General features: G+C 44.8%; 1 protein-coding gene across 1 annotated transcript in view; it reads left to right on the top strand.

The window, feature by feature from the left end:
- The window catches only part of MYO18B (myosin XVIIIB), a 316,623-nt gene that overhangs the window by 164,331 nt on the left and 138,971 nt on the right, over window positions 1–13,321 (top strand). The window contains exons 29-32 of the mRNA XM_011975366.1: window positions 1,676–1,799; window positions 2,698–2,898; window positions 7,403–7,513; window positions 10,658–10,762. Coding sequence (XP_011830756.1) covers window positions 1,676–1,799; window positions 2,698–2,898; window positions 7,403–7,513; window positions 10,658–10,762 — 541 coding nt within the window. The remainder of the gene's footprint in view (window positions 1–1,675; window positions 1,800–2,697; window positions 2,899–7,402; window positions 7,514–10,657; window positions 10,763–13,321) is intronic.

Consider the following 13,321-nt stretch of genomic DNA (forward strand, 5'->3'; position numbering starts at 1 on the left):
CACTCCTCCTCTCTGAACTTCAGTTTCCTCATCAGTGAATGGATTGAATGACATGTTTCTTGCTGAATTGTTGTAAGAACGACATGGATCCCAGCCCAGGATCTGGCACATTGGGACGGCTGGATCATCACGCTCATCACAATGCTTCCATTCAGAGGCAGCAAATAGTGCCCTTTGGATGATGTCACCAACAGCCAATCAGAAAGCTCCTGAGCTGTTCCAACTGGAGGGCTCCCTTATGATTGGGTCTCTCAGGAGTCTGAGACTTTGAGTGATAGTCTAATATTAAGGAACATTGGATAATCTTATAACAAGGGAGACTTTCTTGCCACCAAAGGCCAAACCCCATGCCCACTTCTGCCATATCAAGATCTCTGGAGCAATGAGACTTCCTGTTTGGGCCAAGGGCAAGTGACTCAAAGTCACACCTTACTGAGGCTTGGCAAGGGCTTCTCTATTGGTTTCCTCATCTCTGATACTGCCAGGAGGCTGAGACAACTGAACAGAGTGACATAACATCCAGGAAGTGCTTCTCACCCAGTGGTCATCACAGAAGGGCAGGAGGGCCCCTAACAAGGCGTTAATTCCCTGGATGACATTCAGTAGGACTGACTAGTCTTTGTGTTTTCTGCTTGAGAAACAAATGAGGACAAGAATGTATAAATGTCCATCATTTTATCAATAATCAGCATGCTTTAGTGTGGCATAGGAGAGTATAAGCCAGACAATATGTTAAAATGTGAAATGTAGAATATCCTCATTCTACTTACATCCATTTGTTTGCTCACTGGTTAGGAAATAGTGGATGTCAAATGGGACCTGATAGATTTAAGGGGCCTTGACATAGACTGGCAGACCAGGTAGATCAGGTTTTTTGTTTTGTTTTGTTTTGTTTTTCTGAGACAAGGTCTTGCTCTGTCACTCAGGCTGGAGTGCAGTGGCACAATCATGACTCACTGCAGCCTTGACCTCCTGGGCTCAAGTGATCCTCCCCACTTCAGCCTCCAGAGTAGCTGGGATTACAAGTGCATGCCACGATGCCCAGGTAATTTTAAATTTAAAATTTTTTTAATTTTAAAATTTTAAAAATAGAGATGGGGTCTCACTTTGTTGACCAGGCTGGTCTTTAACTCCTGGCCCCAAGTGATCCTCCTACCTCGGCCTCTCAAAATGTTGGGATTACAAGCATGAGCCACCGCACCTGGCCAGTTTTAAAAATATATCCTTTATATCTGTATATAATTTTATTCTCTTTTCATTTTTGTCCATGTATTTTTATTAGATTTTAGGGTTAGCATTTAGATGAGCATTTTAGTAGGGAGCGGATGAGGGCAGCAGAAGTTTCAGTCTAACGGTGGAAATTCAGGGAGAATGACTCTGGCGAGGGAGAAATCTAGAATAATAAGTTCAAGTATTTTTGTGGCAACTCTATCTAAACCCTAAAAATTGCTCTGTGATTTTTCAGATTCCCATCCTACATCCACAGCCTTATGTAAAAGCATTGGGAAAAATTTCCAACTCCTCATTCTTTTTTTCTCTTTCTTCTTCCTTTCGCTCTCTTTCTCATGGTTCTTGGGAATCTAGTAGCCTCTCTGCAGCCCCTCCCTGCCCCTGCCTCAATCACTCCCCTACTCACCTGCCTACAGAGCCCTGACGCATGTTCTGCTTTGGACAGGTTTGACCTGCAGCTGGCCCAGGCCCTAGGTGAGTCTGTGTTTGAGAAGGGTCTCCGTGAGAAAGTGACCCAGGAGAACACCAGTGTCCGGTGGGAGCTAGGCCAGCTTCAGCAGCAGTTGAAGGTAAGGGATAGGGGACACAGAGCTGTCTTGGCTCTTGGTGGCTGAATCTCAGGAAACTCCAGCGTGCACCTGCTGCAAATGGTGACAGAGAGAAAACTTCACCAGGGTATCCTGGTCTGTCAAGCAGCTGGGTCCCAATGTGTCTAAATAAAATAGCAAACAGTGGCTGGCAAATTGATAATCAGCCTTTATCTGAGCAATCTTGATGTCTTGATCTTGCTCCAGTTACCTGCACAGGTTCTGAGGTGCTTACCTGGGAGGTACGACAGGCTCAGCAGAGAATGAGTTAGCTATAACTTTGTCCAGGAGCAATGCCCTGGTCCATGCAGGCTCCAGTGCAGAGAGATTTTACTAAAATACAGCACGGGTGCCTCACTCAGCTGCTCCTCATCCTTTTGTGGTTCTCTACTACTCGCAGGAGAACCTCTGGGCACTTTAGCCTGGTACTCAGCTCCTTCATGATCTAGCCAAGAGTTATTTGATCCTGGAGCTGACTTTCTAACCTGGAAGAGTCATTTCTGAACACTTTGCCTCCCTGCTCCAACATCTCAATCCTAGCCTCAGAAGGCACACAGGGAAGCTTTAGCGATGTGCCTCCACTTCCCTTACAAATGGGGTCAACCCTTCTTGTAGGTGCTCTGAGATTGAACTCTAGGGACAGTCTACTCCAATCCCACCTCCCATCCCCAGCTCCATGACTGTATGAGCAGTACTGAGAGCAGCCCTTGCTGGTGTCCCACAGGGGGCGCTGTGAGGGGCCGTGCAGTCCAGGTGGAGACGGCAGGCACTGGAAAGTGGAAAGCACCACTCCAGCCCCAGTTGACTGTAGAGGTATCTCTGGAGGAGGAGGGAGACATACTCATGTGACTCCGGACCTCTGTCCTCTTTGTCTCTGTAGCAAAAGGAGCAGGAAGCCTCGCAGCTGAAGCAGGAGGTGGAGATGCTACAGGACCATAAACGAGAGCTGCTGGGGTCACCCTCTCTGGGGGAAAATTGTGTTGCTGGCTTGAAGGAGAGGCTCTGGAAGTTGGAATCCAGTGCCGTGGAGCAACAGAAAGTCCAGAGCCAGCAGGAAAACACCATCAAGCAGCTGGAGCAGGTAGGAAAGCCCTGTCCCAGGGCAACACCCTGTTCCATGTCTCCAATGAAGAATGATGTTATTAAAATACGACATGGGTGCCTCACTTGACTGCTCCTCATCCTTCAGTGGCTCCCTTTTATCCCAGGGAACTTTTAAGCTCCTAAGTCTGACATTCAGATCCTTCCTGATCCAGTTTTCTCCTGCAAGGTTCAGTGTCACCTCCTCAGAGAAGCCTGCCTTAATCACCTTGCAAATAGCTCCTGCTATGTTACATTCATTTCCTGTCTCCTTAGCTGGGTTGCTTTCCTTTGTGGTACCTGCCATCATATTAGATAGTATTTTTTAAAAGTTTGCTTTATGCCTTTCTCTCTCATTAGGATATAAGCTTCCTGAAGTCAAATTGTTTTTCTGTTTCTCTGGCTTCTTACTGTAATCCTAGAGCCTAGAATGAGGCCAGGTACATAGTTGATGCTCAATAAATAGCTGTTGACCAAATATCTAACCTTCATTGAGTACTGTCTGTGTACTAGCCTCAGCCCTAAGCTCTCCCCACACATCTCATGAATCTCCCCAAGAACTTTATGTAGGGAGATCTTAGTATTATCCCCACTTTAGATGTGGAAGTTGAGACTCAGAGACGTGGAGAAAGTGTCAAGGATGGGATTTGGAACCTATGCCATCTGACCCCACACCGCCTTGAATGTCTGCTATGTGCCAGGCATTGTACACAACTTCAAGGCAGATTGAAGTGCTACTCTTTGGGAAAAATAAAATAATAAAATAACAAAGGGAGTAAGACAAAAATATAAAATACTCTTGTACCAACACCCTCTGCAAAGTACCAGATGAATATTTTATTTGTCTGCTTGCTTATTTATATGCTTGTTTATTTACCTCATTCTATAAATAATTTGAGGCAGCTTACAAGGTATATGTATAATAGAATACAAAAATTATAAATAAAACAATCCAAACCAGAAAAATACAAATTAAAATTGACACTAAGCGGGGGCGGTGGGGACAGCAAATTAATATGCAGATAAAGCAAAACAGATGGTCTTACACATGTAACAGTTTTAGCTCTACAATTCCTGGTGGTCAGAGAGAAACAGGAAATGTGAGTTACATGCCTGAGATAAACAAACAAACAAACAAAATTTTTCTGGGGGAAGTAACACTTTTTCTGATGCTTGGCTCTAAACGAATTTCTCTTGTGGGATTTTGTAAAAGGCAATTACTTTAAAGTGTTTTTTAAAAAAATGCTGGGGCCACCCTTATGCGAGAAAATGTGATCGGGTGTCGTGAATGTGTAAAGCAGATGAACTCTGAGCAGCTCTGTTGAACTGAAGTGGGGATGGGTGGGACAGGGGTTGGGGGAGCCAGGGGTCAGCTCTTGCTTCTTGCTGACCACTACTCCATCAAGATGGAGCCTAGTGAGTATCAAGACATGTGGGTGATGGGTATGGGGGAACACGATCCGGAAAGTCTTGGATGCTCACTAAGGAGCGATAAGGAAGACAAGTCCTTTACTCAGTCAGCCTGTATTCATTAAGTACTTCCTCTGCATCACGCACTCTGTGGATGCTAAGGGTGCAGTTGCAAATAAGACAGACACAATCTCTGCCCTCCCAAAGTTTATAGTCATGCTTAGTGTTAGAGGAATGTTAAACTTGAAGATCTGGCCATGACAGCAGGGTTGAGGGAGAGATCAGGGAAAAATTCCTAGAGAAAGTGACGTTTACTGAAGCGGGAAGCTGGAGGATGAATGAGAATTGGCTGAATGAGAGAGTTCCGGGCAGAGGACCAGCCTGTGCAAAAGCCTGGAGACAGGATACCCGTAGGATATTCAAGGAGCTGTAATACGGGGTCTTTGAGGCAGCTTGTTGCCTATATGACCTTAGGCAACCCCTGTTTCCTCCAGACATCAGTCTCCTTGTCTGTACAATCAAATATGGAGCCTTATCTCTCCCCTAGCTTCCTGCCAGCCACAGCTATGAATCAGTGAAGGTTTGTGAAGAAGGTGGAATATCTGTGTAGGTCTTTAAAGGGCATGGATGACGGTGCAGTGCCATGTAGCAACCCAGTGTTCCTTGTGTTCCTTACATGAACAGGATCTTCCCAGAGCCAAGAATAAAACAAGCCCTCTTGAAAAACTGTGTTAACTCTTTAAGATACCACTGGGGAACCACTTGATGCTTGGAAGCAAAAAATATATTACCCTGGCCTCAGGGACCCAAAACTTAATGCAACTTCCTGAATTTCCGCGCTCAGTTCACCCAGGAGGTGAGGCTGACTCAACACTTTTATCCGTCTTCAGCTTCACCCATAACCCCAGGCTGCATTGTGCCCTTGTAGACATCCAGTAGATATTTATTGATTATAATACAATACTTTTTCCAGGGAATTTTATGTTAACTCGTATAAGTTTGACATAAATGGTATTGCAGATGTCAAGAATATCCAAGAGGCTAGAAAAAATGAAAAAGAAATATTATAGTTGCTTGCTCAGGCTCCTTGGTTTTGGATTATCTTCCCATAACCCCTGTCATTTTAAAGGAAAAAAAGGCATGAAGTTGACATTTAAAGTGAGCCTACTTTATGCCAGGAACTGTAACAGGGCCTCTCCCGTACACTATCCTTTTTGCTCCTCACCACGGCATAGCAGGGAATATTATCGACGTTTTAAAAGACCCAGATTGTTTTTTCTGAGCTTAATTTCCATGTTGGGGACAGCACTTGTGAAGTTCCAAAAGCATGGTGAGAGGTGCTGGCTCAGTAGAGTAAATGATCAGAAAGTTATAATTTCTACAAGGTAACCCATTGTATTAGTCTGTTTTCACACTGCTGTAAAGAACTGCCTGAGACTGGGCAATTTATGCAAAAAAGAGGTTTAATTGACTCACAGTTCCACATGGCTGGGGAGGCCTCAGGAAATTTACAGTCATGGTGGAAGGGGAAACAGGCAAGTCTTACATGGTGGCCGGCAAGAGAGGGCGTGTGAATCAGGAACAGTCAAACCCTTATAAAACCATCACATCATGTGAAAACTCATTCACTATCGTGAGAAAAGCACAGGGGAAACCACCCCCTGTGATCCAATCACCTCCCACCAGGTCCTTCCCTTGACATGTGGGGATTATGGGAATTGCAATTCAAAATGAGATTTGGGTGGGGACGCAGAGCAAAACCGTATCACCCATCTACACTATTGAGTTCCAAATGCTTTTTCCAGGTCCAATAGCATTAAAGAGTATAGATAGATAAAGGAAAGCTTCAAAGCTTTCTTGGGCCCTGTACCCTGGGGATTCTACTCCAGTAGGTCTAGGGTGAAGCTCTGCAATTTGTATGTTTTAAAAATGCGTTTGTAATTCTAATGTGCCACAAAATTTGAGAAGCCAGGACTTGGGCCAGTCTGTCAATCATGCAGATCAGGAAAGTATAAGTCTTGAACTAGACCTAGAACTCATGACTCTTTTGCCTTCCACTCTAGAATCCTTTATATGACTTCACACAGTTCCAGCATTGTGCACAGATCTATGCCTGCTGCATGTGTTTTGGAGGTTGTTGTGTAAAGACCCAGCTCATTCATGGGATCACACCTCTTAATTATGTCAGGTTGCTGGGGAGGGAGGGGATAGTCTTTTCTGTTTTTGAAATAATGGGGAAAGAGAAAATAATATTTATGTATCAGATACTGTGCTAGGTGCTTTATATCATCTCATTTAATTCTCATAGTAGCATTCTAAGACGGTTGTTTTCTACAGAGAAAGAGGACTAACCCAGAGGTAAAGTGAATTGTCTAAGATAACATTTTGGGCAAGTCATCTTCTTTTCCAGGCTTTCATGTCTTCATAAATTTTTGTCCTACCATTCATCTACCTATCCACCCACCCAGAAAACCATCACTGATGCCTGCTCCAGGAATGAGAAATATGTTTCATCTTAAGAGTGTTGAGAAGGGAGCCAGGCACAGCGGCTCACGCTTGTAATAACAGCACTTTGGGAGGCCAAGGCAGGTGGATCACCTGAGGTCAGTTGATCAACCTGAGACCAGCTTGATCAACATGGAGAAACCCCATTTCTACTAAAATACAAAAATTAGCCAGGCATGGTGGCACATGCCTACTTGGGAGGCTGAGGCAAGAGAATCGCTTGAACCCAGGAGGCGGAGGTTGCAGTGAGCCGAGATTGCGCCATTGCACTCCAGCCTGGGCAACAAGAGGGAGACTCCATCTCAAAAATAAAAAAGAAAGAGTGTTGAGAAGGATTCTGAGGCTGCATCTAAACTCAGTGGGAAAGTGTGATTGATATGTGATGTCTGTTATAAGCACAAGAATGGATAGAGGCAATATTTAATCTATTTACCCACCATTGGTGACCTCCCAGGATGCCTAGGGAAATAACTTGACTCTCATTTATGTATTCCAACAATAAAAATGCAATTGGAATGCCAAGGATGACATGGAGGGCTTGGAGAGTTAGAGTGGGTCACCCTCACGTGCTGTCCTTGCTGTCCCCCCAGCTCCGCCAGCGGTTTGAGCTGGAGATCGAGCGGATGAAGCAGATGCACCAGAAGGACCGTGAGGACCAGGAGGAGGAACTGGAGGATGTCCGTCAGTCCTGCCAGAAGCGGGTATGTGAGCAGTGAACACAGCTGTACCGTTGGGTCCTGGAAGGTCTGGTATGGATGCCCTCTTCCTTAGAGTGATGAGGAGGACAGGGTCTGGGATCTGGGGACAAACTCTTTCTGCAACCACCTGAGACCTTAGCATCGAGGTGCCTTCAAGGGTATAGGAGCGGAAATGCCTATCTTAAATAGGATCTTGGAACTTCCAGAAGCCTCTGGAACCATCCAGCATAATGGCTCAGAGATGTCTACTAAGTCCCTGTAATGCCATGTGACTGATGCCAAGGACTTCTAAATTTCAATAATAGAATCAATTCTTTCTTACTATTTTCCTTACAAGTCAAACCATTTCTTAACATTTTATCCAAGGTCTTTGTAGCCATTCCAGTGTGCAAAAAAGGAATAACCCCTTGACATGTTATCACCTAGAAGCCATCATTATTACTATTTTAAGTGTTCTTTTATAGCTGTCTTTCACTCTGTATACACATATGCAGATTTGCGGAGATACCATTTTCACTAAACGAGGCTATGCGGTTCTGAAGCCTGTTGTCTCCGCAGTTTTCATGGCCTCTTTTCGTGTCTGTAAATACAGATCTAACTTAGATGTTTAATGGCTTAACAGTTTTTCACCCGAAGCATGTCCTCAACTTATACAGTAAATCCCCTATCATTGGACATTTAGGTTGTTTCCAGTTTTCTGCCCTTATAACTAGTGCTGAGATAAACATTCTTAGAGCTGTGTTGACGGATGTGAATGTAGGGTCTACAAAGTGGAACTGCTGGAAAGCTTCGGGTTAAGCCTCGTTTAACAGGGTCTCGCATTATGGAGTACGTAATCTATAATGACCTTCCCTCCCTTCTCATCCCCTGAATCATACCTGTGTACAGAGTACACTCAACTCTGCCTTGCTTGATGTATAGTTTTTGTTATTTTGTGTATTTTTCAAGATGATTTTAGCTTTTCCAGTCTTTATTCTAAAACAGGTATAGAGTGCCTTGTATTTCTCTCACTCCTAAACGAAATTTTTGAAACGAACTTGCTTTCTATAGAAGTGACCATCAATCAGGCCGGGCGCGGTGGCTCAAGCCTGTAATCCCAGCACTTTGGGAGGCCGAGACGGGTGGATCACGAGGTCAGGAGATCGAGACCATCCTGGCTAACACGGTGAAACCCCGTCTCTACTCAAAAAAATACAAAAAACTAGCCGGGTGATGTGGCGGCCGCCTGTAGTACCAGCTACTCGGGAGGCTGAGGCAGGAGAATGGCGTAAACCCCGGAGATGGAGCTTGCAGTGAGCTGAGATCCGGCCACTGCACTCCAACCTGGGTGACAGAGCCAGAAAAAAAAAAGAAGTGACCATCAATCAGTACTTTTTCCCCCCTCCATGGGTCAGGAGACGGAAGCTCTCAGTCCCTGCCCATGTTTCTTCAGGTGAAGGTTGCATACATTTCTGGTTTATTCTAAGAATGCCTCAAAGTATGGTGTGTGCCCTCCGCCAGGGCTCCAATGAGTTGGAGATGTGACCCGGACTCTCCGGAGGCTTTTCTCTGGATAGATTTATAAAAGGAGAGAGTGAAGTCAGAGAAAGGTGTTTTTCTCCTTATGACAAACACTGATATTGACTTCTCATTCTGGTGACTGCTCTGTTCAGTCTGTCTCTCACGATGGCGGGAAATCAATAGTTAGTGACCTGGGTGGGAATGCTGGGGCTGTCTGGGGTGGCAGAAAGAGCTGGGGTCAGGAGACAGGACACTAACTCCTCTAAACAGCCACTAATTTCAGAGTATGCACTTTGGATTTTCCCTGGGACTTAGTTTGCCCACCCGTGAAATAGGATCTCTGATGGTATGAGGTGGAAATGGAGGATGGAGGGGATGAGATAAGGTACACAAGAGAGGCTGGTGGGGGTGGTCTGCAAAGCGCAGCCACAGTGGGGTATTTGCTTTAGTGGGAAATGTCTGTGTTTGCTGGGTAATCGCTGAGAAATCAGAGCCAGTTGCAAATTAAATGAGTTGCTTACAGTCAGATGTCTTAGTTCAGGCTGCTGTAGCAGAATCCCATTGTCTAGGTGGCTTAAATGATAACATTTAGGCTGGGCGCGGTGGCTCAAGCCTGTAATCCCAGCACTTTGGGAGGCCGAGACGGGCGGATCACAAGGTCAGGAGATCAAGACCATCCTGGCTAACACAGTGACACCCCGTCTCTACTAAAAAATACAAAAAACTAGCCGGGCGAGGTGGCGGGTGCCTGTAGTCCCAGCTACTCGGGAGGCTGAGGCAGGAGAATGGCGGGAACCCGGGAGACGGAGCTTGCAGTGAGCCGAGATCGGGCCACTGCACTCCAGCCTTGGCGACAGAGCGAGACTCCGTCTCAAAAAAAAAAAAAAAATGATAACATTTATTTATCACAGTTCTGGAGGCTGGCAAATCTGAGATCAAGGTGCTGGCAGGTTCAGTGTCTGGCGAGGGCTCTCTTCCTGGCTTGCAGACCACCACCTCCTGTTTGTAGATTAACATGACGGAGAAAGAGAGAGAGGAAGATAGCTCTCTGATTCTCTTCAGGCACTCACCCCACTGTGAAAATTCCACCTTCATGGCTTCATCGAAACCTAATTACCTCCTTAAGGCCCCACCTCCAGATACCACTGCACTGAGGGTTAGGGTTTCACCATATGAATTTTGGAGAGGGCCATATATAGTTTATAACACCAAAAAATCTCAAATACAACTTCTTTTATTGCATCATTGTGTATTTAATAAAGGAGGGGAATGCATTTTTGATATGTTGGTCATAATATTGTGCAGAGCCATTAAAAATCAGAGTGCAAAGACTTGCAAATATTCAACAGTGGCCTTGGCTACAGGAGGGAGGCATCTGTTCTATTGGGGACCTGGGGGAGGGGGTTTCACAGTCAATGGCGAGAGGTTCCCCATCATTGACCAGCCCTCCCTTCTGTTGTCCAGCCCCCAAGCTTTTAGGCTCTTAAGTTCTCCTACAGAGACACCACCTGCCAATCACTAGGGCAGGCTCATGGAACAAAGCCACAAGCTCTACGTTTTTCCTCCTCCTGAGGGTCCTTGCCTTGTGGGGTTTGTCTGGATGGAGTTCATTTACCCTGTGTATGCTTCCGCTCTGTGTATCCACAGCTCCGTCAGCTGGAAATGCAGCTGGAGCAAGAATATGAAGAGAAGCAGATGGTCCTCCATGAGAAGCAAGATTTGGAAGGCTTGATCGGAACCCTCTGTGACCAGGTAAGGGGGAGACATCGGCAGACATTCAGGAGTGCCTCAGGGACCTATTTGAGAGACGGACTCATGGGGAGAACAGCTTGAGGGATACCCTCTCCTCCATCAGCTCTGTTCCCACCATATTCATTGGCTCTTCAAAGAGAACTTCAGGTGCCTGCAAACAGCAGGATTTTTGTAAGAACCCATGGGGAATAAACAGAGTGCGTCCAGCCAGGAGCGATGGAGGAGGCTGTCTTTGCCTTCAGCAGCTGTTGGGATCAGAGTGTAGACAGTCCTTCCTTTAAGGGGATGTGTGTGAATGGCCACTGCACACATGACTGCCCTCCTGAGAACATGACATTTGCTAGAAGCAGTCAGCCTTGGAACCAGGCAAATGTAGCTTTAAGCCTCGGAGGGACCACTTCTGTCTACACGGCTTTGAGTGAGCTAGTTAACCACTCCGAGCTTCTGGAGAGCAGAGCCTTATGGGGTTGTGGCTATCACTGTACACCAGGGTTCTCAACTGCCCGTCAGTGTACACCAGGGTCCTCAACTGCACCACTATGAACATCTGGAGCTGGAACATTCCTTGAGGTAGAGGGGCTGTCCTGTGCATTGTGGGATATTGTGCAGTATCCCTGACCTCTACCCACCACATTGTGGTAGCACACACCTCAGTTGTGACCACCAAAAATGTCTAGACATTGCCCAGTGTCCTTTGGGGAAAAGAAATCAGCTTCCCTCACTACTGAGAACTGTTGCTTTACTAATGTAGCCAGCAGAGCTCAGAGCCAGCTTCCGATTTCAGAATTGCAAGGAATGGCTCTTCCACCTCCCAGATACTCTATTCCCTTCCTGTGCTGCTGCTACATGAAATCCCAGCGCTGGAGAGAAATACCTGTGGCTTCTATGATTTCTTTTAAAGTATCAAAGGAGTGTATTTTAATGTATTTGCTTAACACGGGCCCCATGTCTATTAATTAGTAATGGTCTTGTTATCAATATCCTTCCCTAGATTCACTAACTTTATTCGCAAAACAACGTGGGTCCACTTCAGATGATCATCTTGGGCAGCCATGCCTTGGACAAAATAAATACTTATTATGTATTGAAAAACAAATTGATTTAGGGAGTGATTTCCACAGCAGGGACATCACAGCAGCAAGAGTAAGAGTTGGAAACTGAGGGAGTCGATATAATCTTCCTTTGTCTCTGGGTTTTCTAATTTTCCAGCCAAGAAATTGGGACCATTGAATTCAGAGTCATTGAGGTGGCTTTCCTTCAGCATGAGGGCGAGAGCACAGCCCAGTACCAGATTCTAGAATGACAGTGGGCAATCACTGGGAGAAGGCTGCCTTCTATTCAGCACAGTTTGAGAAAACAGAGTAGATAATCTAACAAAGCCAGGTTTTTATACATACTGCAAAAATAAATTTTACATGTAAAGAGAAGGTAAGTTTAGATGAATAAAAAGCCAGCTTTGTGTGAGTCACCAAACTGGATCCTCTTAATAAATTAGCACGTTTGATGATTTTAAGTGTTTTTGTTATGACCTTTGCCAAACCCATGGAAAAGCAGAACAAATAATGTAATTGGTGTTTATGAATCAAGCTGTCAGGGTTCACATAAATTAACATTTTGCCACTTCTTATTCAGATGTTTTTAAGGAAACAAAACATTTTAAGAACGGTTGGTGGCCTCTTTACGTCCCTTCCTAATCTCACTCCTGGCTCTGCTTTCCTCTTTCTTTCCTCCCTCCCTAGATGAAACCATTCCCTGGGGTTTGAAGTGTATAATTCCCCTGAATGTATATTTCAACTTCAGCCACAGGTAGCAATATGGTTCTGCACTTTACTTTGTCCCCCTCTATATTATGTTTTTGAGATTAGTCCATAATGATACATGCAGCTCTAATTAATTCATTTAATTTCCACGCAGCATTCATTTTTAAAAATCTCCTTCTTCTATTGGTGGGTAGTTAGTCACTTCCACCCTAAAACCCAAAACTGCAATGCATAGTCTCATATCTGTCTCACTGTGCACACGGGCGAGAGTCTCTCCAGGGTATGTAGCTGAAAGAGGAATTGCTGGCTCCTGGGAATGTACAATTTGGGAATTATTAAATATCGCTCAGATTGTTCCCCAAAGTGATTGCAGCAGTTTCCACTGTCACTAGACGTGTCTTGAGATTTTACTTCTTCACGTCCCCACCAACGTGCGGCACTGTCAGACATCTTTAAACATTTTTTCCAGGCATCGGGTGCTAAATGGTATTGCATGGCCCTCATTGCTAGGGATGCTGTGCATTTTTCACATGTTGGTTGTGGCCTTTTCTTATGTGAATTGCCTATTCATAGAATTTTGTCTCATTTTTCTCTATTGATCATTCATGACCTTTATACAAGATGCGAATCCGTTTTTGGTTATGTATTTTACAAATATCTCCTACACTATGCATAATTGTTTCACTTTGTTTATAGTGTCCTTAGCTTAATAAAAAATATTTTTAATATAGTCGTGTTAACCATGTTTTATGGTTTGTGCTTTTATATCTTAAGATACTCTTCTTTTATTATTATTATT

The sequence above is a fragment of the Mandrillus leucophaeus genome, unplaced genomic scaffold, assembly GCF_000951045.1.
Source record: "Mandrillus leucophaeus isolate KB7577 unplaced genomic scaffold, Mleu.le_1.0 Scaffold154, whole genome shotgun sequence".
Lineage (NCBI taxonomy): Eukaryota > Metazoa > Chordata > Mammalia > Primates > Cercopithecidae > Mandrillus > Mandrillus leucophaeus.